This window comes from Bos grunniens, chromosome X (genome assembly GCF_055505025.1).
Source record: "Bos grunniens cultivar Pamir isolate PY7600 chromosome X, Bosgru_T2T1.0, whole genome shotgun sequence".
Classification (NCBI taxonomy): Eukaryota; Metazoa; Chordata; class Mammalia; order Artiodactyla; family Bovidae; genus Bos; species Bos grunniens.
This window is the reverse complement of record NC_141194.1, coordinates 137,921,823-137,949,648: the sequence shown is the minus strand read 5'-3', so window position 1 is coordinate 137,949,648 and position 27,826 is coordinate 137,921,823. Positions and strand designations below refer to the sequence as shown.

General features: G+C 37.4%; 1 protein-coding gene across 2 annotated transcripts; it reads left to right on the top strand.

The window, feature by feature from the left end:
• Positions 1–73: 73 nt before the first annotated feature.
• SH2D1A (SH2 domain containing 1A) lies at positions 74–20,727 on the top strand. 2 transcript variants are annotated; one of them, XM_086388155.1, is made up of 4 exons: positions 74–564; positions 14,151–14,214; positions 18,868–19,012; positions 20,346–20,727. In XM_086388155.1, exons 1-4 carry the CDS (start codon positions 428–430, stop codon positions 20,384–20,386), a joined length of 387 nt encoding a protein of 128 aa, XP_086244281.1. In that variant the 5' UTR covers positions 74–427; the 3' UTR covers positions 20,387–20,727. The 2 variants fall into 2 exon arrangements, 1 of the variants encoding a protein (XP_086244281.1); XR_015159087.1 differs by having other exon boundaries at positions 245–564; positions 18,923–19,012.
• Positions 20,728–27,826: the final 7,099 nt, after the last annotated feature.

Genomic DNA, 27,826 nt, shown 5'->3' with positions numbered 1-27,826 from the left:
AACCCCATTGGGGACTATTTAAGCTAAGTCAGGGTGGCCTTCCTGGGAAAACTGCAAGGACAGAAACATTACCAGGCATTCATGTCTGCGTGCATTTGGGAGCACAGGCCACATCCTGCAAGGACCTTCTTCCAATAGTCCTCCCCTCTCTGTCCGTCCATCCACCCCAACCCTGCGTGGCGGGGGCGGAGCAGAGAGGGGAGGGGGGAATCGAACCCTAGGGCAGTAGCCAAGCTGCTAAACTGCTGACCTGGTTTTCACTGAAGTGCGAGAAGGAGGCTGTGAGGCAGGTAGACAACATCCTGTTGTTGGGGCGCTCCTTTCTCTTTTTTGAACATCTGGCTGAACAGGGAGGCAGGTGGCTGAGTCGTGTCTGCTTGCGGCGGCAGCAGCAACAGCGGCCTTTCCCTGCTACTGTCCCCTGGCCATGGACGCGGTGGCTGTGTATCACGGCAAGATCAGCCGGGAGACGGGGGAGAAGCTCCTGCTCGCCACGGGCCTGGACGGCAGCTACCTGCTGAGGGACAGCGAGAGTGTCCCGGGCGTGTACTGTCTGTGTGTGCTGTGAGTACATGACGGGACCTGGAGCCCCCACTGCCCGCCGCTCGGCTCACGTCCCTCACTGGGGGTGTCTCGCCTGGGCTTCCTGCTCTTCAGAGGGTCCTCTCCAGTGCCTTTGTGGGCGGCTGTAGGAACGCTCTTTGCAGTGGAGGAAAAGGAGCCTAGAATATGCCTTTGCTGCCAAAAGGACTCAGGCTCCTGGCTTCAGATTGGACCTCTGGTAGAGGCTAGCAAGGTGGAGGCCTGGGATGAGGGAATGGCCAGATTTAGGGCTGCCAGCTCCTCAGAGGAGAGGCCTCTCTCTCCAGCTCTCTGGCAATGGCTTTGGAGGTATCTTCCCAAAGGAAGATTTCAAATTCAAGAGAGGAAAAAGACTAAGAAACGGAATCCTTTAAGACAGCAATACCAGTTAGGTCAGGATGCGGGAGAGAGGGACGTTTCAGAATAAAACCACCTCTCTGGATTTGCTTAATTAGCTTTCTTTACAGGAGTTGGAGGGGGGTGGGGTGGGGTTTCAGAAATAGGGCCTTTCCGTGATAAGCGCTGGGAGAGACAATAGTCGTAAAGGACATGGAGGGAAAACACCCGGTATGATTCAGCTTTGCCCTTTACCTAAGCATCTCTTGGTCTAAAGCCCCATTTTGAATCAGATGCACCTTCATCTTTGCTCCAGGGCTCCAGGGTCAGGCAGAGCTGAGACCTAATCTTGTGCTAGTCTGATGCTGGCTTTGGCAAGTTAACCTCGCAGTCCCTCAGTTTTCTTGTCCAAAAAATGTAATATTACTACCTGCCTCATAGCACTGAGCATTAAATGCTGTAATGCACATAGAAAATTTAGCACTGGACCTGATGCATACTAAGTGTTCAGTAAAAGTAAGCTGTTGTTGTTATTATTATTTTTTCACTCTCAGTACTTTTTATTATAATATATATATAATATATATATATTTCAGTCAATATCTTTAAGTACTCACGGGGCGTTTCTAAGGAAGTCCCTAGCTCAATCACTCTTTGTTAGCAGGGTAAAAACACTCATGAAAGCAGCAGCCCTGTACAGTAGCTTCTAGACAGAAACAAAATGAGGGAACATGCTTGGTTGTAATTTTGGTGTCTGATGATACATGGCAAGATTTTGAAGTTCCTTCTGGGTCATTGATGAGAGATTGTATTGAGCCTGGTGTTAGAGGATTTTCATTGTTTATTGTATTTTTTTAAATGGGCAAGGCATATTTGTGGCAACTCTCAGGCCAAACTAAATACGTTTGTTATAAAAGCTTCAAGGGAAATATGTGCAAGCTAGTGAATCCCTTGGGCTCAGATTTTAGGTTTTCCTTATATTATTGTTTTTCCAAAGTGAAAACTGGGGTAGGTCAGTGAAAGCCAACTCGTATTCCTAGGCTCTTTTCTTATCAATAGAAGGTGGAGGAGTGAGTGGACTGGTGAGAGGAGCTTCTTTAGGAAAGCTCACCAAAGGAGGTAATGGGACCCTCAACCTAGAGGTAAAAATTAAGGTACAAAACGCCTGGGAAGGGAAGGAAGAGCCGGGGACAAGTGTGTGGCAGGATGTTCCTAAGACTTCAGATGCACTGGTCTCTTAGTTGTTTCTCGAGCTTGCCAAGCTGCTCCTTGCTTAGGATCTTCACACTTAACTGTTCCTTCTCCCTCTTCTCTTAGAGAGGACTTCCTTGACTAGCCACTAAAATAAGTACCTTCTCCCTGTCCCAGTTATAATCCGCCACTTTATTTTTCTTCTGGGAGCTTTCAGCTGTCTGACGTTTGCTTGTCTACTTTTGTCTTGCTGGGCTCTCCTGCTAGAATGTAATCTCTCTGGGGCAGAGACACCATCTCCCACACCAGGAACACAGCCTGGCGTGCAACAGGTATCATAAGGCATGCAATAGGCACTCAATAAATGTTTTTGAATTAATGAATGAACTGTCAAGGCAAATTCTTTATGGCAATAGGCTTTTGGGCTGATATCAGGAGGCCAGGCTGTGGCCTCTGGGACGTCACTCAACTTCTGTAGGTCTTGGTTTTCATATTTGTAAAACAAGAATAGTAATGTGTGCTCTATTTTCTGCAGAAGATTATAGTTGGTAAAAGATGCAAGAGAGAAGGATAATCTTAGCCTATTACTCATATGGGCCAGGACCACGTAAGGAATTAACTTAGGCAGATGGGAAATTCTCAGATTAAGTTTTTTGCCCAAAGTGAATCTTGCCTAAAATCAGTTTTTATGACTCTAGGTTCTCCATGCAAACCTTTTAATGAAGTAGTGGAAAATAGTCAGCAAATTGGGAGTCCCCCTAACATATCTTTCAGTGGGCATACTGGGCCTCCAAGTCCTAGAGGGTGATGGCCAGACTGCTGCAGAGGGAAGACACAATGATACATTGCCTTTTATGACAGTTTCTCAGCTTTTTTTTTGAGCCAAGGATCCCTCCTGATAAACGTCAACATTTCATTTCCTCTTTTTTAGTACTACACCGTAGTAACAAAATCAAATTTATTTTGAAATAAACCATATACTCATTTTAAACCAAAACACGTATAATTATGATATACAGTAGAAATGACAATGTCCATGGTGTCATATATAAATGAACAACAAAGTATAGCTAACAAACATGCATTTATTGCAGTGTTCACGCAAAATAGTTTCTCATTCTGTCTTTTGTTTGTTTTCATTGTCCAAGAAGGTTTGGTTGAGCTTTAGTTTCTGTACTTTTATTGCAGAAATAACACACTGCATGTGCCTTTCAAGTGGTGGTAAGGTGGCTTAGTTGCTCAGTTGTGTCCGACTCTTTGTGGCCACCCTCTGTAGCCCGCCAGGCTCCTCTGTCCATGGAATTTTCCAGGCAAGGATATTGGAGTGGGTAGCCATTCCCTTCTCCAGGGGATCTTCCTGACCCAGGGATCGAACCTGGGTCTTCTGCACTACAGGTGGATTCTTTACTGTTGGAGCCACCAGGGAAGCTGAGCTGTACTTTATACTATACTTTCTCACTAGATTTGCTCCTTTCCCCAGTTCTGAGCCCCTGATCATGGCCTTTTCCTCTGTTCATTTTGGAAAACTGAATGTCAAAAGGTATTAAAGAGATCTTCCATTGATAAGATTGCTCATCTTCATTTAAAGCAAGAAGTTTTTCTTCCAATTATTTTCAATAAATAAATCCAGATTTTGGTATAATAAGTCTATTAAAAATAATTCCTAAACACCTATTCACATTATAGAAATTTTTTAAGATGTAGATAGTAGAAATGAGAGAAAATAATCTATAGTTTTATAACTTAAAGACAATTATTGTTGAAAATTAAGTGGTTTTTCTTCTATATTTTAATAAAACAATTGCTTTATAAACGCATGTGCTTTTCTAATACTATATTCTGCTGTGTTTTCCACCTAACTTGAAAAAGGCACGTTTGTATATAATGTTCTTACAGGTGATTTTAAAACATTATTTTTAATAGTTTCATGGTAGTCCAACCAACCCAACTATGTTTTCCTTAACCAGTCATCTATTTTTAGATATATGAATCATTCCATTCTTTTTTTGCTATTATGAAGTTTGTCATGATTCATATTTCAATCCCTAAAGACTTCCTCATATTTACGCTTACTTCCTTATAACAAATTTCAAGATGTGTTATTTTTAAATCAGAAAACATGAGTAGTTTAAGATTCTTGATGTACACATGATCACCAAATATTTTTTCCCAAGTGGTTATCCCAGTTTATATATATGCTTACCAGTACTGCATGAAAGTGTCTGTCTCACTGCATGCTCCCTAGAAATGAGTATTCTTGTTAAAAAAATTCTTGAAATTTGATGTCTCATTCTTTATTTCATATTTCTTTAACTAGTGATCAAGTATCTGTGTGGTTGGTAAACTGTTGTATTTCCTTGCTCATGAATTGACTCTTTGGTGTGTATTTTGTCCATTTAACCATTTGGATCTTACTATTTTTCTGAATACAGTATGAGTTTTTATATTCGAATCCTTGATCTGATGTATCTTTTCTCAGTTTGGTGTTTGCCATCACTTTTCTTTGACACACAAAAATTAACATTTTTAATAAAGTCCATCATTCATTTTCCTTGTGTTTGATTTCTCCCTTTGCTTCCCAAAATAGAAAGTTCTTTGACTTGCAGAGATATCCTATAACTTCACTTCAATTTTTGCTTTAAATTTATGATTTGGTTAGTTTATGTTTAACTCTTTAATTCCATTTGGAGTTTTATTTTGATGTGGAGAAATGATCTAATTGATTTTGTTTCAAAATAGCGAATGATTTATAAATAGAACTTCCATTCCTGATTGATTTATTAGCCTAGTTTATCATATGTTAAATTCTTACATATAACAGTTACTATTTTGCAGTTATCTATTTGGATCAATTGGTTTATTCTTGTAATACTAGCTCTGTAGTATGATAATATTTGAATATATTAAAAATTATTTGCTATTCTTATCTGTTGGTTCTTCAAGATGAAATCTAGAATAATTTTGTTAAATTAAAAAAAATCCCACTGAGGTTATGTTAAACTCATTCATAAGTTAAGGAGGGATTGTCATCTTTAAAGAATTTAGTTTTTCCATCCAAAAACCTGATCTGTCTCTCCATTTATTAATTTTTCATTTATATTCATCAATAGAGTTTTATAGCTTTCTTCCCATTGGTCTTGCATATTTTTTAGGTTTATTTCTAGTTACTGTGAGCATGCATGTATGTGTCAATTTTTTTTTCTATCATAAATGGAAAATTTTCCCACCATATTTTCTTTTGCAACAGAAAATCTGCTGACTTTATGTATTTTTTCTGTATTTATCCAGTATACTAAATGTTCATATCCATGCAAATAGTTTAAATTCAATTTAATTTTATTCTTTTTGGTTTTCAAGGTATATCAAGTTTCTCTTCACTAAGGTACATTTGAGCCCTCGCATTTCTTTTTCACCCTCAATATAGACAACCATTGGGAAAGTCCTAAATGCCCACTGGGATAGTTTGATGGTAATAAAAGAAAAACCAATTTAAAATATTTAAAATAATTAGTTCGAATAAATAGTTTATTTCTGTACATCTTTCTGTACATATCTGAATTTGCTACTTTTATCTGATGAAAAATTGGGAAGAAGAAATGCTATTATATTTTTTATATATAATAAATATATATATAAAGGGACACATAATGAAGTCATTTGACATATGTGTCTTTAGATGAAAGGATAATTATCTTTTTGTCCGTTAAGATTTAAAGGATGACTGGGAATAAAGTGCCTGTCAAACAACTGAACTGGAGAAATGGGGGAAGTAACAGTGACAAAAGAAAACTCCAGCTTCTCAGTTGTATTTAAGGGGAACAGAAGAATGAGAAATTATAAAACTTAATGAGTTCGTTTTTGAATACAACTGGCTATGTGTGTTGGTGCCACATTTATCTTCATGATAATTTAGGCCACTAGAATTATTTTGAATTATCTGAGCATAATCCATTAACGGCATAGGATTAAATTTGCAGTACACAGACCACCAAAAGGACAATTCACAAGGCAATAAATCAAGTGCTGACTCTGGTTGACAATGTAAAATTAAGGTGTAAGATTAGTCTAAAGATGTCATTAGCTTAAAGCAAAAGGGAAGCCCAGATTGACGCTCTGGGGCTCTCCCCATCTGGTCTCTATGCTTTAGCCTCTTCCTTCGCTCTTTCTTTCCAGTCATAAGGCCAAGCAGACGCCTCCCCTTTTTGAGAACTATGCTTTTTTATGATTCTTTTTTATGTGGACCATTTTAAAAGTCTTTATTGAATTTGTTACAATATGGCTTCTGTTTTCTGTTTTTTTTTTTGGCCATGAGGCATGTGGGATCTTAGCTCCTCTACCAGGGATTGACCCTCACCCTCTGCACTGGAAGGAGAAGTCTTAACCACTGGACCGCCAGGCAAGTCCTGGCTTTAGGATTCGCCTAAAGATCAGTTTGTTCAGTCCCTCTTATGTAAGAGAGAGACAGCATAGAAAAATTGTTAAGAGCCCATGTCTTACAGTCAAACCCTCTGGGTGTGCATCCCAACTGTGGCCCTTACCTGGCTATTTTACCTTGAGCAAGTTACTTAAATTATCCATGGCTCAGGTTTCCTATCTGTGGAAAGGGGAACGGTGATAATAATACTAGTCACCTCATGGAGTTGTTATGAGAATTCTTGCATGAGTTAACATTTACAAAGTTAATATGTAGTAGGTGTTCATTAATATAAATAAAAAATCTATAAATAATTGTGAGATAAAGTTAGACCATTGTATGAGTACAGAAATAAAATGTTCTGTGGCACTTCAAGGGAAGAAGAGATTATATTCATTGTCATGACTCATTGAAGTTGGTTTTACAGAGTTTTACCATCAAACTTGAAGCTGAATGACTTTCGATGGTTCTGAAAATTCAAATTCACTCTGAAAGAAAGAAGATTGGGGCATACGAAACTGGAAAACCTCTTGAATCAGAGAACACTCTCAGTAATGATGGCTTTGTATAGGACACCATTCCTCTGGGTATAAAAGCTCTGAAATAGTTGTTAAAAAATCTGTCACATTATAATTATGCCTTGAATTTTGCACATAACATTTGTTTGTATAGACATAGGCAGCCTGGGCACTAGCTTGCTTTATTTGTGGTGTCATGAAGTCAGGTGTAGCTAAACTTTTTCTTTTGTGTAGCCCTTGAAGTGGTATAAAGAAGGAATTGATGTGGTTTCATCAATTTTAAAGCAAGATCTGTCCCCAATGCTGACCTTTTGAGAGAATAAGAAATAAGTCGGGTTGCTTTCTTCTTGTCTGTTTCTAACCAGAACATTTTTCAAGAATTGGGGACAGCTTTTGAAAAGATAAAGGCACATTTTAATATTAGAATCAACACATGCTTTGTAGTCATTGAAATGCAAAATATTTGTTTTTTTAAGAAATTAATTTTTCAAGAAAATTAGTCAATGGCAACAGCAACAAAATTGCTTTATACCAATTATTAATTTTCTAGATTTTTTTCTCATGATAAATTTAAAATTCCAGGCTTATCAACAAGTGTGACTAACAGTTTGATGGAGGAAGGAAGTTAAAATTACAGTATATTCGGGGCTTCCCTGGCTGTCCAGTGGTTAAGACTCTATGCTCCCAATGAAGGGGGCACAGGTTTGATCCCTGGTTGGGGAGCTAAGATCCCACATGTATCACAGCTTGCCCCCCACCAAAGATTACACTACTACATTCTTGGTTTGTCTATATTAATAGTCAGAGGAAAAATAATCCTAAAGGGATGTCAGTCAGTTCAGTTCAGTCACTCAGTCATGTCTGACTATTTGCGACCCCATGAACTGTAGCACACCAGGCTTCCCTGTCCATCACCAACTCCTGGAGCCTGCTCAAACTCATGTCCATTGGGTCGGTGATGCCATCCAACCATCTCATTCTCTGTCGTCCCCCTCTCCTCCTGCTTTCAATCTTTCCCAGCATCAGGTTCTTTTCCAATGAGTTAGTTCTTTGCATCAGGTGGCCAAATATTGGAATTTCAGTTTTTTAAAATGAACAATATTTTTCTAATTTGTGATTTGTTTAGGTTAGATTTTTAAAGCTTCAAATTGCAATTTCACTTCTGTTTATTTAAAAAAATGTTATTAGTCAGTTGTATAACATTATAAGGAAAATTAACAGACCTCCCTGGTGGTCCACTAGTTAAGACTCCCATTGCACGGAGTATAGGTTTGATCCCTGGTTAGAGAAGTAAGAGCCTGAATGCCATGGCATGGCCAAAAAAGAAAAAAAGGAAAAATAATATACAAAGATGTATTTATGTTAATTTAAATTTACATTTATATACATACAAGGATAGTTTTGAACAGTAATTAGAGTGGCATCTCTCTCTCCTTGTGTCCACTTTTTTCACATACTATCATTTTATATTGACATGGTCCATGTGCTTAAATTTTTTTAAAAAAGTATAGCTCTTTAATATCTTTGAACTTTGGTTTAGTTTTGAACCATTCTTTCTGCTGCCATTTCTTTATTTTGAGTTACATTCCTTAGGTTAATTCCATTTTTTCACTATTAAAATAGAACTCATATGAAAATCTTGGTCAAATTGCTTTTTCCATTTCATTCCTTAGAGCGGATGAAGATAAGGAAGGTCATTAGGTCAAAAATACGCAGTTTTATAGCCCTTGTTATAACTTGCCAATTTATTCCCTAAAACAGTGATTTTTCAGTGGATGGGGAGAGAGCATGAGTAGTTTGGAAAAGAGATAATCCATATTTTAGTTTACTTTTATATTATAAGATTACTATTTCTTAATACAAGCTACAGAAAACAAAACTGAAATTTTGTTGGGGAAGAAAGAGTAAGAAGTTTAGAAACACTGTTTTATGAAGACTGAAACCCTTGAAAAAGCTTCAGCTTATATTTAAATAAAATTTCTTTCTGAAAACATAGACTGACTATAGGGGTGGCGGCACAGATGCGCCCAGGTTGAGTGAAAGAAGCCAATGAGGTGTGAGCATTTTCCATGCATTTTTAATCAATCCTTCTGTAACTTCAATGTGCCTACAAATCATCTGGAAACCTTGTTAAAAGTTCAGATTCTGACTCAGCAATTCTGGAGTGGGCACGAGATTCTACATTTCTAGCAAGGTCCCAGGTGATGCTCTGCTAATACCCTGGGAATATAATTTGAATTGCACTGTTTTAAATCTCTTCCATCAGTGATGAGAGTATATCCACGAGAGCTGGCTACAGGAGATCTTTGGTCAATTACTCCAGCAACTTGGAAGTGGAAGAGATGAAATGCTGGCTTGTTTGAGTGGGGAGACAATTTTGCTCATTCAGAAATCGAAGGAGCTGGGGCGTAGGAGACTGTTAAAGTTGGATGGGTTGATCACAAGGAGTTTTATGTGCCACTAACATCAGGTTGTTCAAGACTGAAGAGGTAAGGACTTTTGAAGTGGTACTCAGGTTCCTGCTTCTTAACTGAAAGTGCGATAAGATCAGATTCGTTAGGAAACAATTTTCAAAACAGACTCATTTATTTTGACTAAATGAGGCTGAATGATAGTAGAGAGATAGATTCATTGTATCTTTTAGAAACCCATTGTTTGAGAAAGTAGAAAACCAGTTACCTACGATTTTGCTTGCATCGTTGCTGAGATTTTAAATAATTTCCAGAATACCTTTAATGATACTGAATTATTGCCATTAATCGCTTTCCATAGGGAAAAAGAAACTAAATAAAGGCCTATGCTATTTCCCTGCTCCTACCTCCATTTTCCTTTTTTTTTTTTTTTTCTTTTTCTGGTGGCATGTGGGATCTTAGTTCCCCAACCAGGGATTGAATCCAGGCCCCTGCAGTGAAAGCACTAAGTCCTAGTCACTGGACTGCCAGGGAATTCCCTGCTGTGTAACTTTAAGAAAACCACTTAAAGCTTTATGTTTGGAGTTCTCATAGTGAAAAATGGAAATCGAAGTGCTTGACTTGTTCCCTGTAGAGTACTTACTGAAATCAGTGGATTTTGAGGTACATTTCAATTGCTTAAAAAAGCAAAAGGCTTTACAATGTAATATTTTATATTTATTTAGCATATTATATGTGCTAAATAGTATATTATATGCATCTATCAAGCTATTTTATATATGATGTAAATATTCTGGCATATCTTTATAACAAAAATGAAACATTTCCTGTAATCGCAGCAGCAAATTAAATTGACCCTTTTTTGGATTTCACAAATCGAATGAACCTGACTAAAGTGTTTTAGACCTAATTTTTTTTATCCCTTAGGTAATAGTACTCTTGGATATTGATTAAAAATACAGTAATTTAATCCACATATTTAAAGACTTTTAGTTCTTTAAGGGATTAATGGTAAGTGAGGTCAATTAGTCAAGGGTGACCCTGTTTGAGATACTTTAGATTCTTTAGGTTCTTTTAGATTTAAACACATTTACTTTTACCAGAGTTTAACACGTATTCTAATCAAAGATATATTTTGACCCAAACTTGTGCCAAAGAATAGCAATCAGAAAATGTCTGAAATAAAACTGTGAATATTCAGATTCATAATTTGAAATGATTCAGCATAAAGTTTACTGTACTTTTCTAGGAAGCAAAGGTTTTTGTGAGGCAAATTAAATAGCAGTACCTTACATACTGGGGCTTCCCTGATAGCTCAGATGATAAAGAATCTGCCTGCAATGCGGAAGACCCAGGTTTGACCCCTGGGTTGGGAAGATCCCCTGGAGAAGGGAATGGCTACCCACTGCAGTATTCTTGCCTGAAGAATCCCATGGACAGAGGGGCCTGGCGGGCTACAGTTCATGGGTCGCAAAGAGTCAGACGTGACTGAGTGATTAAGCATGCACACACGTACCATATATGCTAAAATATAATAAATAATCTATATCCATTACAGGGTGGGAATCAAAAGCCAGAGCTCTACAGTCAAAGAGCTCTGATTTAAAGCCCACCTTTGGTGCTTGATTTGTAGCGTGGCTTTGGTTACTTAACTTTTCAAAGTTTCCGTTTCCTCATCTATAAAATCAATTTCACAATATAAAGTTCATAGGATTACTGTTGGGCCCAAAAGAGATAATGCATGTGCTGTGGGCTGGATTGTGTTCTTGTCAAACTCCTACGTTGAAGTTCTAACTCCCAGTGTGGATGTACTTGGCGATAGGGCCTTTGGGAGGCGATTTAGGTTAAATGAGATCGTAAGGGTGCGGCTGTAATCCAATAGTGTCTTGGCCTTATGAGAAGAGAGACAGCACTCTCTCTCAATGAATGCACACAAAGAAAAGGTCATGTGAGAGCACAGCAAGAAGGTGGTTGTCCAGCAGGCCAGAAAAAAGGACTTGGAATGAAACCTATGTTGCTGGCACCTTGATCTTGTACTTCCAGCCTCCAAAACTATGAGAAAGTAAATTTCTTTTGTTTAAGCCACTCATAGACTATGGCATAACATAGATTTTGTTATGACAGCCCAAGCAGACTCGTATAGATTTGGGTACTGAGAAGTCTAGTGCTGTTGTAACAAAAACCTAAAAATGTGGAAGTGGCTTTGGAGCTGGATCACGGGTAGACACTAGAGAAGTTTGGAGATGCATGCTAGAAAAAAGCTACATTGCTGTGAACACAGTGTTGGTAGAATGATGGATGTTAAAGGTCATTCTGGTGAGGTCTCAGGTGAAAATGAGAAATGTGTTGTTAGAAGCTAAAGGAAAAGCCATCCTGATTATAAATGGCAAAGATCTTGGCTGAACTGTGTTCTAATATTTTGTGGAAGGTAGAACCTGAAAATTGGATATTTAGCTGTGGAGATCTCTAAGCAAGGTGTTGAAAGAATACCTTGGTTCCTCGTGACTACTTATGATAAAATGCAAAAGGAGAAAGATGAAGCAAAAAAGGAGTTGTTAAGCAAAAAGAAACCAGAATTTAAAGATTTGGAAAATTCTCAGCCCACTCATATGGCAAAAAATGAGGAAGCTTGGTCTGGAGAGAACACCAAGAGAATGGCTGGACAATTGCTTCTTAAGTAGATTACCCACGATGTTAACTAGTCATCTCAGCAGAAGCTGGGAATAGAGTTTGAACCAAAGCATCAGCGACACTGTCCGTTTGGACCAAAGGGAACATGATAGGGCAGCAGAGCAATTTGGCTGCAAAAATGTTTTATCTTTCAAGAAAATGGAAAGATGATCTTGAAAGCGTTTCAGAGATCATCAGGGCTGCCACTCCCACCACAGCACCAGAGTGCATAAGCCTAGGAGGGCAAGGTCACTTTCACCTAAATTTCAAAGGCAGGATCAGTGCCCAGCAGAGCCAGGTGGGCAGGGCTGCTGCTGCAGAGCCACGGGGGTGACAGTGCCACCCAGTGGGGCTGGAGGGTAGAGCGTCCATTCAAAAAAGATTATTCTCAAGCATTAAGATCTAATGGAATTTACCTTATGAAATTTTGCACATATGGGGGACCTGTCACCCCTTTTCTCCTGATATCTCCTTCTTGGAATGAGAATATCTGTCCTATGCTTGCCTTGCTGTATTTTGGAAGCATGTGACTTGTCTGGTTTCACAGGTTCACAGCTGGAGAAGAATTTTGACTCAGGAGCAGTCATACCTCATTAGATGATATTTAGATGAGACTTTGGGCTTTATTTAGACTGTAGAGTTTATCCTGGAATGTATTGAAGACTTTTGAGGCTGTTGGGATGGAATGAATGTATTTTACATGAGAGAAGGTGTGAATCTGGGGGTGCCAGTGTTGGAGCACTATGAACTGAATTATGTCCCCCTCCCCTCAAATTCATATGTTGAAGCTTAATCCCCAAAGTGGCTATGTTTGAAAATAGGCCTTTAGGATGTAATTAAGGTTAAATGAGGTTGTAAGGGTGAGGCCCCAACCCAATAGGATTGGTGGCCTTTTAAGAAGAGAGATGTCTTTCTACACACACACACACACACACACAAGGAAAAGGTCATGTGAGCACACAGCAAGAAGGTGGCTGCCTACAAGGCAAGATAAGAGGCCTCAGAATAAAACCTATGTAGCTGGCACCTTGATCTTGGATTTCTAGCCTCCAGGACTGTGCAAAAATACATTTCTTTTGTTTAAGCCACACAGACTATGGTATTTTGCTATATTGTCTGAGCAAACTAATACAGCATGTAAAACTCTTGGCATGTAGTAGAAATCAACTATACAGATATATAATATGCATACATACTGAATAATTGGGGGAAATATTTATGCCATCTAAAAGGACAAGCTGATTTCAAGTACTTTGGCAGGACTCCTTCAAATTATTATTAGTACTATATTATAAATTTACATAATAATAGTAACATCATAGGGATATAGCACATTTATTGTATTTATAATTAATATTATTACTGTTAACTTAAGTAGGCATCATAGTACCTTAGCCCAGTGAAATGTTTTCACCTTAAGGCTCAATATGTACTTAAAAAGTAATATAACTAGACTTTGTTGAATCTATGTAATAATTTGTCATTGTGTGCATGTTCCATCATGCCCGACTCTTTGCGACTCCAGGGACTGCAGCCCACCAGGCTCCTCTGTCCATGGAATTTTCCAGTCAAGAATATTGGAGTGGATTGCCATTTCCTACTTTAAGGGATCTTCCTGACCCAGGGGTCAAACCCACATCTCTTGTGTCTCCTGCATTGGGAGGTGGATTCTTTACCAACTGTGACACCTAGGCTGGCTTAATAATTTGTAATTTTTACCAATTACAATAGGTCTCTAGTTTCTTTCTGTCCCAGCAGTCTCTCAACTTGACAAATCCTTAGGAGTGTGAATGCCCTCATTAAAAAAAAAAAAAAGTAAAGACAAAGAAGGCTTACTGGAAACTGTGACTAGCTAGATATAATGTGTGAGCAAGTTAGATTCCCCAGGCTTTTATTTCTACGAATGACTTGGTGCCATATATGTGTGTCCCAGTATATGTATATTTATATGTAATAGTTAAAGCTCAAATTTAGAACACCCATTGTTCTTTTGGAATTTTTCAGTAATGAAAGTTTATTCTTTCACAGGTATCAAGGTTACATTTATACATACCGAGTGTCCCAGACAGAAACAGGTTCTTGGAGTGCTGAGGTATAGCTATTTTATTTATTTTTGCTTCTGGGGGTATTGGGAAGCTGTTTGACTTTTCAATTGCTTTCATAAAAGAGCTGTCAAATCCTACATTCCCCAAATATTCCTCCAAATCAAATCACTAATGCTCTAATCCAAAATTGTTCATGGATCATTTAAAAAAAATTTTTGGTCCCAGTTCTGTTCAGCCACCATTGTATTGAGTGTCTGACTTTGGAGGAAAGATAACAAAGCTAAAGGATTGTGTTAAAGTTGTAGTACCTAGGTGAAATTTTAGAAAGTCTATCAAAAATATATAAAAGAATCAAATCTACAATTATTTACTAAATAATACTAACTCAAGTGGTTCTGTGGGGGATCAAACAACATGACTCCTGTTTTCTAAGAGCTTATAAGACCCTTGAGGTGATACCAAATGAATTCAACAGCAATGTGAGAGCCTGGCGTTTGCTGTCAGGGTGGATCTGGGTTGCACGTCTTGTCCACCCTCACCCCCTTTCTGAGAGGTCTCTGACCTTGGGTAGGTTACTTAACTTTTCTTTGAACGAGTTTCTTCATCTGTAAAATAAGGCTAAAAATAGTGCTTACTCATAGTATTCATTTTGAAGATTAAATGAGATAATGCGTGTAAGGAAAGCTCTTAGCCACAGGCCTAAATAGCAAAGCCCTCAACAATGGGAATTCACCCAAGTTGCTGAACAGTGTGATTATATACAGTTAAGTGTTACACATTATCTATCATAAAAGTTTGAAGAATATAGGATTTTCCAAGTATTAGGGTAATCAAGGCTGCTCTACTTTGGTGACAGGAGTCCCTGCTGAGCCACATGAAAGGACAAGGATAGGTGAGAAAGAGAGAGAGGGAATATTATAGTAGCTTTCGAGCTACGCTCTTCAAAATCCTAAGGCCCTTCCATCTAGTACCTTGGAGTTGCCCAGGGGGTTATAGGAGGAGAGGAGGATATGCGGGTATGCTTTGGGTCCCCAATTTGTCTTTAATCTGAGCAGCTCTTTATTTTGCTTAGCAAGTGGGGCTCTGAGAAAGATTTCATTAGAAAAATGGATTCTGATGGCTTTGAAAAATTTGAAAGTCACTGTGCCATTGCAAGAAATGCCTATAGAGTGGATCTCTTTCTACCTACCAGGATAGTATATTACCCTGCTGTCAAAATAGAGGTCTCTGCAATGGAAACTTCTGATTTCAAATGATTTCTGACTCTTATATAAAAAGTCTGTCTTTATAATGAAAGCACTTCATCATGAGCTGTTTGAAAATGTAAATGCTAATATCAACCTCTATTAATAACACATTCTATGCATTTAAGAAACTCTAAAGACTAGACTTAAAAAAATTAAAATAGCTCTAAACCTTTAAAGATGCATCAGTAAACTAGAAAGCACAACCTGCACACTACAAATGTTTTGAACTACTGAGATAAATTAGGGCAAGTTTTCAAACACGTTGTTGCTTTATATCAGGATAATTAATGCCATGATACTAATTAGAGGAAAAGCAGTACTATCTCTAATCAAAACTGTTTATACCTGTTTATTTAAAAAAATTCTCTGCATCACTGCAGAGATGATTGAATAGGAAATGAAATTTCATTTATTATGAGGAATAGTAGCATTTGATACATACATATATATGTGTATATAATTTGACCAGAAATAGCCCTTCTCCCTAGAGAAGTAGCCTTCCGCTTCTGAAGAATATTCTGTATGAAAAGGATCTTAAATTAGTAGGGTTTAGCTAACCTTTTGTTTTAACTCATTTTCTTCCATTTCAAGTACAACATCACACACAGAATGGTACATGTTTGTGATCATGTTAGGAAAGAAAAGGCTTATTGAACACAAATGCTCTCTCATTCTATTGTCTGGTCTGACCCGTTTATCTAATAATATTGTAATTATCTGCACCAAGAGAGCAGAAGATTGGCATGTTTTCTCCAAAAGGAAAACAGTTAAAAAAAAAACAAACTCTCGATTTATTTTTGAAATGCATTGCATTTTTCCCTATCTACTAAATTTGCCTTCTTAGTTACGTTTTTCTTAAGGTGAATATTAAACTAGTGTGTATTCTCAGATCTCATATCACCTGACTAGAAGAAATTTCTCTAGAGCATATCGAAGACCAGCTGTGATCCAAAACATGTTTCCATGGATAACAGAGATGACAGTATGGCAAATGTGCAAATTTGAACAATAGCTGAGTTCAGTGACAGGATGGGAGATGTCAGTGGTACAATTCTTGTGGTAAATGTATTTTCAAAATTGGGTAAATAACAGATATTTATATTGCTTTTTGGAACAATGCTTTAGTTTGCTACCCTGCAGGAAAAATCTTGACAGTAGCACTTCATCTTCTGTGCAAGGATTGTGCTAGAAATTGAGGTATGTCTGCGATTTGTTTCAAAGAGTGGAGTAAAATTGAACCCTGGATCCACTCAATTATGAAAGACAAATATGATGTGAATTTCTCATTTTAGATAGAATTTTAGGTTGTATCGTTGCCAAGTGTATTAATTTATCTCATGTGACTCAGGCTAAAATTTAGCCGAATTGTTAATTCAGAGAATTCTACAGACAGTCAGCCATCGTTTACTAATATGTACATTGTCTGTGGTACATTGTAAGAAATGTACTAACACCCTTCTGCTGACTTCAGTGCTTTGGGGCTTTTCTGGATGCTTGATCATCAGTAGATCAGTAGACGTTAAATAATTTCACTTATTGACCTAAGCAAAACATTATAAATTTGGTCACTTATCTGCCAGTGCAACATTACATGCCAAATTTCAATTGCTTTTTTACATCCTGTGCTATTATTCCTCTCTGTTAGCGTGGATAATCAAGGTTAAGTACATATAAATCCCCATAAAAAAGATGCTTCTGTTGATAAATGGTTTTACAAGCCACAAGAACAGGTGAAAAAATGTGTGGTTTGAAATCTTTCCATACTGGGGGAGTGTATAGTTTCTCTTCTGGTCTGTGACTCTAACCTCAGTAGAACCTGTTTGGTCTAGTCCTAATCTGAGAGGAAAGGCACTGGGTCCTGGGATCCAGGGCCAATTCTGCCTCTGGTTATCTGTGTGACTTGGGCAAGCTGAATTATCTCCTTGTATTTTCATTTTCTTATCTGTCAAATGGGAGTAACCAAATCATCCAAGAACAGCCAGTCTGTCAAATAGTGGGGGCAAGAGATGGGAAAGGGCTTTGAAAATGAAAAAGTACTCTAAGGAAGATACAAGAAGGTTATTTTGTGCCTACAGCTTGCCTTTGCCATTTGGAGATTCTATCCTGAAGCCAAGGAACTCTAGGACTTCTGTAAGAGTCCAGGGAATTTTGGACTCCTGTAAGAATGGCCATGTTCTTTTGGATGAGGGTTCAATAGAATTCTGGAAAGGCGTTTTGACCATAAGGGTGGAGCTGAGTGAGAGAGTATTGTACGTCTACTGAGTAGCTGTGTGGGCCTCTGAGTGGACACTTAAATAAAACTATCAATAAAGAGAACTTTTTCAGTGTTTTAAACGAAAAACTACCCCACTGTAGGAAATGGCCAAGAGTTACAGTGGATAGTGTGTTACCTTCAGCGTTTAGTCTAGTTGACGGAAGTCTGTCTGCCAGCCTTCCTGTTTTCTCATTAAATGCTAACAAATGAACAGCTTCCACCTCAAAAATTTTCCAGATGGAAGAGCTGAAAAACAGCTTTCTAAAAAAACAAACAAACAAAAAAAAAACCTGGTCATTGTTCAATCGCTTATAGCAATATTATTTTATTTTATGTAAAATGACAGTTTTGAGCTGATGCCTAAAGCTTGACTCATAAGCTTTTGCAGGAAATTGTTGTTGATTTCAAGTAGTGTCTTTACAAGATAATTGATGTCAGGAAAGGAGTACATTTTAATAGTCACCTGCAAATAATGATCCCTTCAAAACCAACCAGATAAATAAATAAAGGTGACCTCAGAGAGTCTTTCATTTTCATGTCATAGAGAAAACCTTGTCAAGTGAAGTGGTGATGGAGAGAACAATTTTGGGGAGGATAGGGAAGTTTCCCAAGCAGGAAAAAATTGAATGTGAAGGATGAGGCAGGACAGATTGTGGAGTCAGAGTACGAGGACTAGCCAGCCCTGCATTTAAAATGCAATTTTAAATTTCCTGTGTAGCATTTTACATTGTAGAATGATGACAGGGAAAATGGGTGCTTGTTTTGTTTGCTTTTAAAATTTTTCTTGGTTCTTTAGGCTTTTTATTAATGACCTATAGGATCTGTGTTTTTTTCCCCCTGTTTAATTTCATCCTCTTCGTTGGTGAATTCATTGTGGGTAATGGCCTGTATACCCTTAGAGGTTTGGGATGTATGAAGGGTAGCAGGTGGGAAGGGCAGGGTGATGAGCAGGGGCTTGTACAAACTAATACCACCCTCGGGAGAACTGAAATGACAGCTCATTAGCTCCTCTTGCAGGGCAGTTCAGCCAACCAAAGTGAGCTCTTCTAGAATGTTGTTTTTCCCGCTTCCTTCTGTTTTCAAATATTTGAATAAATTACACAAATGTCACCTCTCTCAGCATCCCTTACACATTTTGTAGGCCCTTTTTGTAGAATTACGAGGAAGATGAATAATCTGCTTGACCTTTTATTTTCCAGACAGCACCGGGGGTACATAAAAGATTTTTCCGGAAAATAAAAAATCTCATTTCAGCATTTCAGAAGCCAGATCAAGGTATTGTAATACCTTTGCAGTATCCAGTTGAGAAGAAGCCTTCAGCTAGAAGTACACAAGGTGCTACAGGTATGGTTTACTGTCCTTCTTTGATGGGCTTTGGAAGCTCAGGGCTATGAGTCGACCCTAGTCATAAACATACAGTTCTGTAAGAAAAATCCAAACAAGGAGATCAAACCAGTCAATCCTAAAGGAAATCAACCCCGGATATTCATTGGAAGTACTGATGCTGAAGTTCCAGTACTTTGTCCACCTCTTGCGAAGAGTCGACTTATTAGAAAAGACCCCGATGCTGGAAAAGATTGAGGGCAGCAAGAGAAGAGAGCAACAGAGGATGAGGTGGTTGGATGGCATCACTGACTCAAAGGACATGAGTTTGAGCAAATTCTGAGAGATAGTGAAGGACAGGAAAGCCTGGCATGCTGCAGTCCATGGGGTCACAAAGAGTCGGATGAGACTGAGCGACTGAACAACAACAAAGAAAAATGCAACGAGAAAGTAGATGGAGCCGACACCCCAACTGAGGGGAGGCTGTTCCTATGCTATTGGATTTCCACATGCTATACTATAAACTTTTAATAAAACTTTGCGGAAATATAAAAAATACTATGAGCCCACAACATTTTCATCTCTCTTTTCCCGTCTTGTTTTCCCAAGCCTGTTTTGTGGCTCCATAAGTACCATTTCACTTCACGAATTCAGACACAAATCATTTGAAATAAGGACAATTCTGAGAACATCTGGGTTTGTTCTTTACCTTTGCTTAGCAGATAGTGTTCTCCCTTCAAGGGTGGAAAGGCTAATGTTAGGTTGGTCCACGCGATCCTGATTTCTGGATTTGTGACGCTTGAATTAATAAAATTTTATTGTAGCAAAGGAAAGGAGGTTAGTCGACTTTATTATTCCTCTAGTGCAAATTGTTAAATCTCTTGAGCAAAGCCATTTTAATGGATATGTAAAGCTAATGACCGAACACTAGCCAATGTCCTCAGCTGTCAGATTTGTGATAGCTGACATCTATTGAAAGGGGTTAATCATTTGTCTGAAGTAAGAGGATACGTGTTGATTGAAACAATAAATATTTATGATAAAATGAAATGAGTTGTTATTTCCGTTTTTGACAGGACCCAAGCTCAGGCATAAACTGACAATTAGACTCAAGTGGTGAATTAAATTGAGTAGTTAGCTTTTTGAAAAGAAATGTAAATAGAACTCCAATTTACAAATTGGCTCGGTATTCTACTCTCTGTAACAGTTTTGAATACTAGTTGCTTGAGCTAGATCATGGGATTTTATCTTTGTGAACTTTATAAAGTGGGAAATTTTATAAGTTTGAGTTAACTTGTAATTTTAATAGCTTGTAAATTTATCTTTCCTTGATTTTGTTATTGTTTTTCTTTAGGAAGAAGAGACGATCCTGATGTCTTCCTGAAAACACCATGAAGAAAAGGAAAACACACCTTGTACTTTATTTTCAATAATTTAAATATATGCTAAGTCTTATATATAATAGATAATACAGTTCAGTGAGCTACAAATGTATTTCTAAAAACCATCATAGCCCTGTAATGGAAGCATCTAGCATGATGTTAAAGCTGAAATGGACTTTTCGGATAATGAGGAGCTTTGAAATGAGGATTGGGGAAAAATAATTCCACAGATTATTTTCATTTATTATATTTACAAATGGGAAACGATTTAAAAAATAATGATACTTTATAAAAGATTAATGTCATTTCTTGCCAAATATAAATAAAAATAATCCTCAGTTTTTCTCAAAAGCACCATTTTTAGTGAAATATTATTTGATAGCTACTGATTTGAAAATGTCTTGCTTGATTATATGGCAGGAAGCTGGTTCGTGTCCTTCATCTTTGTCACGTGGGGTTCTGCATTAGGTATTATGCTCTCCACTAGCTATGATGTTGTAGGCTCTTTGGGGATTTTTGAAGCTATGCCCTGTGTGTTGAAAACAAGTGCTAAACAGTGAAGAATTTCTCTTTAATTCTGAAAGCAACCTTCTTGCCTAGTCTTACCTAGTGTTCTGATGTTAGACAGTAAAATCCACAGACCAGTCTGGAGTTTAAAAATCTTATAATTTAAATTACGCTCTAAATGTTTATTATGTTTGATGCTATAGAATTGAAATTATATTACAAATCCAATGAAGTGGGCTTTACTTTTTTTCATTTACCTCTACCGCAGTAGTTGCCACTCCATGTAAAACCTCATTTTGAAAGGGAGCTTTAGCAGTTGCGGCTCATTGGCCGTGGCTCGTGAGCAGCTGAGTTACAAGCCGTCTTCTATGAGGTGGCCAGACAAGGCCATCAGAAGTTTACAGGTGACATTAATTTTTAACAATTCCAAGTGATTGCAACCTAAGTGAGAGCCAAGATTTTACACAGTGATGGCTACTGGTATTTTCTTCTCACATTTATATTTTCATGACTCTTGCAGTTCGATTATATGTCAAGTTGCTTCAGGGCTCAGAGAATTCATTCACTCAGCAAACACAATAGGTACCCGCGTGGAGAAGTGAGAACACCTGGCCTCCCTGGTCAGGCAGCCCCTTGCCTAGTTGGACAAGAAAATAGTCAATAAAAGATAATAAAGAAAGTAACAATAAAAACCAAGAAAGTAACAATAAAAGTTGATAAGTACATGGTAAGTGAGGGTCCAATGTGTAGGTGGATTTGTCTTTTTTCTAAATGTTCTACTCCATTTATAGATATAAAATATTGGATATTCCCTGTGTTTTACAATATATCCTTGTAGCGTATTTTATACAAAATAGTTTGTACCTCAATTCCCTACGCCTTTATTTCCCCTCCCCCTCCCTCTTGTCATTGGTAATGACTAGTTTGTTTTCTATACCTGTTTGCTTTTTTAATTTTTAAATTCACTAATTTGTCGTATTTTTAAGATTCTACATATGTGACCCCATATGGTATTTGTCTTTCTCTGACTTGTTGCACTTAGCATAATACCCTTTAAGTACCCATGTTGCTGCAAATAACAACATTTCCTTCTCTTATATGCCTGAGTAGTATTCCATTCTATATATACTACATCTTCTTTATCCATTAATCTGTTGATGGACAGGTTGCTTCCATAGCTTGGCAATTATAAATAATGCTGCTCTGAACATTGGGGTGCACATATCCCTCGAATTCGTGTTTTTGTTTTTATTTGGATATATACTCCAAAGTGGAATTGCTGGATCATATGGTAGCTCTATTTTTAGTTTTTTTTGAGAAACCTCCATATTGTTTTTTCACAGTTCAGTTCAGTCGCTCAGTCGTGTCGGACTCTTTCTGACCCCATGAATCGCAGCATGCCAGGCCTCCCTGTCCATCACCAACTCCCGGAGTTCACTCAGACTCATGTCCATCGAGTCGGTGATGCCATCCAGCCATCTCATCCTCTGTCGTCCCATTTTCCTCCTGCCTGCAATCCCTACCAGCATGAGTCTTTTCCAGTGAGTCAACTCTTCGCATGAGGTGGCCAAAGTACTGGAGTTTCAGCTTTAGCATCCGAAGAACACCCAGGGACTCCACCAATTTGCATTCTCACCAACAGTGTATGAGGGTTCCCTAGGTAGAGCTGTCTCTAAAGGCAGAATGTGTTAATCCAAATATTTCAGCCTATAGTCCATAGGAAAAAGCAAAGTTTCTGTGTAAACTAGTGACTTGGAGTTCTGTGTTCTTCATGTGAGGTGGTGAGCTTGGTTAATAATTAGTGACCTGCTGAGACACAAAGCTACTCTCTCTGTTGGCAAGGTCTGGTTTCTGAGCATTTAACTTGGATGCTACGGGATTGCAAAGGTGGAATATGGCCACAATGATGTATTTGTGTGCCAGTTACCATTTCTAGAAGTAAAAGCATCACTTTAATTTGTAAAGGAATTAAGAAAGCTGACTTTCAATATAAAATGCATATGTTTAAGTACTTTTAAAATATTTGTAGCTTGGGTTTAAATCTTAATAGGTATAATTAATTTTTACCCTAACTTGTTCATTCTGGAATAATCCTAAAAGTATGAATTGTTTGCATGTTCCTTTACCAGAGTCTTTTTTGAAAAAACTTTTTTTTGGAATCATCTATGGTTTATCCTATTATAATAAAGTATTTGAAAGCTTTATTTTCCTAATTTGTCTTAAAATAATCCTTTCAAAAATATTCAAAGATAGGTGCTATTGATATACTAAATAAAGCATTGATGAAGTTAATCTTTTCTTATTGGACTAATTCACTGAAAAAGGTAAGTGCTTTTCTGATTTTGCTACTGTCAAATTTTACAGTTGATGTGCCTACCCACTGTCTTCTTTTGCTGGCCTTTTATTCATCGTTTTTTTTTTCCCACTTTTTCTTTCCTGGCATGAGCATGCTTGCTATTTCCCAGTATATAATAGCTTGCACCTTTACAGAAAGGTCATATCCTTGCCATATCTAAAATATTGCCATGCTAACATATACCTATAATATGCTGAGTACAGGCAGAAAAATGCACATATATTTCTACATGTACACCTTTCTTCAGGGGAAAAAAAAGTGTGTCAGCAAGCCCACGAGGAACATGACAGTTTATCAAATACTTGTTCATTTCCTCTGAAATTTGTTCTTAAGGTCAGTAGGAAGACAAGCTTAGATAATTGTCCATTTGGCTGTTGCAGGCAGGGAAACTTTGTGGTAGTACATAGGGAGAATATGCCTATATTAACTCTGATTAACTCTTCTGGTATAAATCGAGGGCTGGGTTTAAGATATTATTTGTGGTAGAATGGATAGAGATTTTAAAATGTGAGAACCAGCTTTAAAACCTGTTAAGAATGTTTAGATGTCAGCTTATGTTTTATTTGATTCACTTTATTGAGTTCAGAATCCAAAGTCTATTAATAATAAAACTCAGATTTGCCCTTGAGCATGTCAAGGTTATGAGATGCCTAGTCTTCCTGTTAGTGGGCTATAAATTCAACTTTGGTGACTATGTTTGCCCTTGCAGTAAATGGGGCACCATAATTTTGCAGTTTGCACTCAGGGTGAAGTTAAACTGCCCAATTTGGACACTTTTATAATTTGGGCTCATTGGCCCAACTTGTAGTAAAAGGCTGGAATTTCATCATTAGGTCATTTGCTTTTTAAATGAATATTTTTATGTGGAAAGAATATAACAAACCTGATCGACTGGAGAGAGCCCATCAAAGTAACAAATGAGACTTGAATTTGCTTTTCGGCTTTGTCACTGATTATGCCAGTGATGTACAGTAAGTCAGTCTGTTGCTAGTATCACATTTGCCAAATAGGAATAAATAAATTAAATACATTCACAATAGTAATATTACCAAATGTTTAAATAGCATTGATATTCAAAGATCTCTGAAAGCGACGGTGACTAGGAAAGAAACATGGAGAAATCCCTTATTTCCTTTATAATTCTCTCAATGTACAAGCTCTGCTTTCTTTTTGAACTGAGGGTGAGATGCGTAGGTTGAAAAAACAATCTCCAGATGATACTAATATATCCCAGCTACACTCCCCACCCCCATTGCTTTTTTTGTTGATTGGTTGGGTTGAAACAATCAAGATTGTCTTCTGTTCTGTGAATCTTTTCAAGGTATCTCTATATATTGGTACTCTTGCCTGGAAAATTCCATGGATGGAGGAGCCTGGTAGGCTGCAGTCCATGGGGTCGCTAAGAGTCAGACACAACTGAGCGACTTTACTTTCACGCGTTGGAGAAGGAAATGGCAACCCACTCCAGTGTTCTTGCCTGGAGAATCCCAGGGATGGGGGAGCCTGGTGGGCTGCTGTCTATGGGGTCGCACAGAGTTGGACACGACTGAAGCGACTAAGCAGCAGCAGCAGCTATATATTGGTGAATAAAAAAGCACAGGACATTTGAGAGTGGTGTAAATTCCAGGATTTCAAGCAAAGTGCAATAACAGCCTATTTGGATTATATTATTATATTATATTATAATATATTATATTATATTATATATATATTATATTATATTATTATAAAGATGAATTTTGGAAAATCTGTTGGCCAGCTTTCCCAGTGTCACTTGTAAATGTCTTTTTGTGAAAAGTAAGTGCCAAAGGGCCATTGTAACTGCCCAGGATTTTGGGCCTCAGAAGAGTTATTTTTTAGTCTCTCCTGATCACCTCCCCTGGCCCATCCAATTCTTTGCCAGTGCATTGGGTTGCCTTGCTCTCCTAGCTCCCTCCCACCCCTGTTTTTCAATCCTTAATTTTCTTTCTATTGCTGAGAAAGGTATCAACAGGAGGGAGAACCTTTATAAGTCCTAGCCTAGAGGCTTTTAAACTTGAAACAGCTACTCTTCTTTTTTTATTAAATGGTCATTGGTGTCAGTGATCCTATATGTATGAAAAATAAAAGTGAAAAGATGTCCTCTTACGATTAGTGCCTTTCTGATTTCTACATGTATATTTTCAAGATTATGCGGTTTTATTGCTCTATGTTAGGGAGCCACTTTTCAAATCTCAGGTGACCAGACTGACTTGAGAATGCAGTTTGGCGCATGAATAAAATGAGACACAGTGTTCATTTGTCATTTTATTTTTTAAAAATGAAATATTCAAAGTACTTTTTTGTTTCAAATATCAACACATAATGTTTAACTTTAAATATTTACAGCATGTTGTTGTGATGCTCTGTAGAAAAATGCATGCTTCTGACCTGAAAGCCAGAGCAAAATGCAAAAGACCATTTAACTGCAGCCAGAGAACATGAACCTGTACAGTATCCAGTCACTTTTCAGCACAGGAGTGAGAGCAGGAATACAAAACTGGAACCTATTGTTTCCTAGCAACATGGCTCAGGCCATTATAACACAATTTCCAGTATGATTAGAACCTCTAACTGTTGTTATATAGAAACTGAAAATCTTGGCATACACTGTAAACACCTTTACTTCTCATGAGAAAGTAAGCAGCTAAAAAGAATATTTTTCTGACGTAAAGGCTATACTTCTCTTTTTCACCTTCTCTCTTACTGATGCTTTTGCCAGAAGAATAGTAAAGATTTAGACATTGTCATGAATCATACAAGTAAAATATTTTTCAAGGACACAATCTGATATACTAACATTTATTTAAGAGGTTAAAGTCCACCACTAAATCTAAGGAAAGATTTTTTTAACTGCCAAACACATTTCCTTTGACAAATAATGTAAGATGACAACTGCCAAGACAAAATCCACAGCAAGTTTAACTCTAACTATTTTCAGTTACTGTTTAGGAAGTAATTTCTTCTTATACACAGTAGTATATTTGGTCCTTAATAGCTTTCACATGAAGGACACGCTGGAACAGTCACTATTTCATGGTTGAATTATTTTTTGTTGTTTGTTGTTTTCTGTTTTTTTTTTGTTTGTTTTTGTTTTTGTGTTTTTTTTTTTTTTTTTTGCAGAATAAAGAACCTTACAGAAGGCTGTGGAAGAGCAGTCTGAGATCTGAAGTACTACTCAGGTCAGCTATGTGTATGTGAGTTCCTCCAAGAACACAAGAATGTTGCATCTAATCTGTAGCCTTCAGTTTTTCTAGAAGCTGTAATACATTTCAGTCTCTCCAAAAGTTCCTTTCCACACTTGATTACTGTACTTTTGCTTCCATTACCACTGAACTCCATTACAATTGCCCTTACAGGAACATATCTTTATAAATGCAAAAACTGTCCTGACTCTCTTAGGTGATATTACAGTGGGGCCTGGTCTGGTTAAAAAAATTTGTTTCAAAAAAATGAAAGAGAAGAAAAAAGTAGTAGAAACAACATGATAGGATGCTTGAAACTGTGTCAATAGTAATAAAAAAAAACCTTATGAAAATCAGAATTTAGTTGTATACCTCTCTACGTAGCATGTGAATTCCAAATTATACATTGTTAAGTTTTCATATATTTGCTATGTTGTATATATTATGTTATATATATAGTCTATATATTATAGATCTTATAGATAAATTGACAGTAAAGGACACACTTATTTTATACATTATTTTGTTGGGTTAAAAATTAAACCCAATAAAGCCTATTTATATGGTGAGTGTTTTACTAAAAATTAGTATGAATTGGGCTTTATTTCCCTTTCCTTCAGGAGTCATGCTTCTAATCAGCAATGATTAGAATGACAACTAAAAATAAATATATTTAAATGGCTGTTCAACTATGAACTTTTCAGCTCTTTTGGATCTCTAGACTGTAGTGCAAGAGTCAAAACAAAACAAAACCAACAAGTAAAATGGGCCTAACTAGGAAAAAGAAACAATCACGGAGTATTCCCTGCCTCCAGCCCAGAAGAGTCTTCATAGGAGAGCCCAACTGCTGTGCTCTCACTCAAGCTGACTTGAATGCTGTGTGGCTGTGTAGTAGTGTCAGCTGCATGTCTTCTGGGTATGAGAAATTCATGTATTTCTCTTTAAAATGCTTTTACTTTCATCAGGAAATGCAAACGAATTGTTCTTTCTTTAAACTTCAGAACTACAAGTCAGTAAAGGCATTCTTTGTATTCAGATGAACAGGAAGTGATGTATTCAATATCTCCACGTTCTTATTAAGAAATGACAAATGTTTCTCTTAGATTTACTACTCATTAGTGTGCTAACCTTTTGGGTTTTTTCCTCTTACCTCCAAAAAACTTTGGAAGTGGTAAAGAGAACAGTAATGGTTCAAGGCAGTATTAGAACCACAGCTGTTAGTGATAAAAAGTGCATTTCCTGACTATAATACAAATATAACTTTAAGAAACCAAAGGCACAAACTAAATAAATATGTATTACAAACTAGAAATGCACAGTTCAAGGTAATTACTATTAAGTAAAAGCTTCAAATACTTGTTTCTAATGGATATTTAAAGCAGTTTGA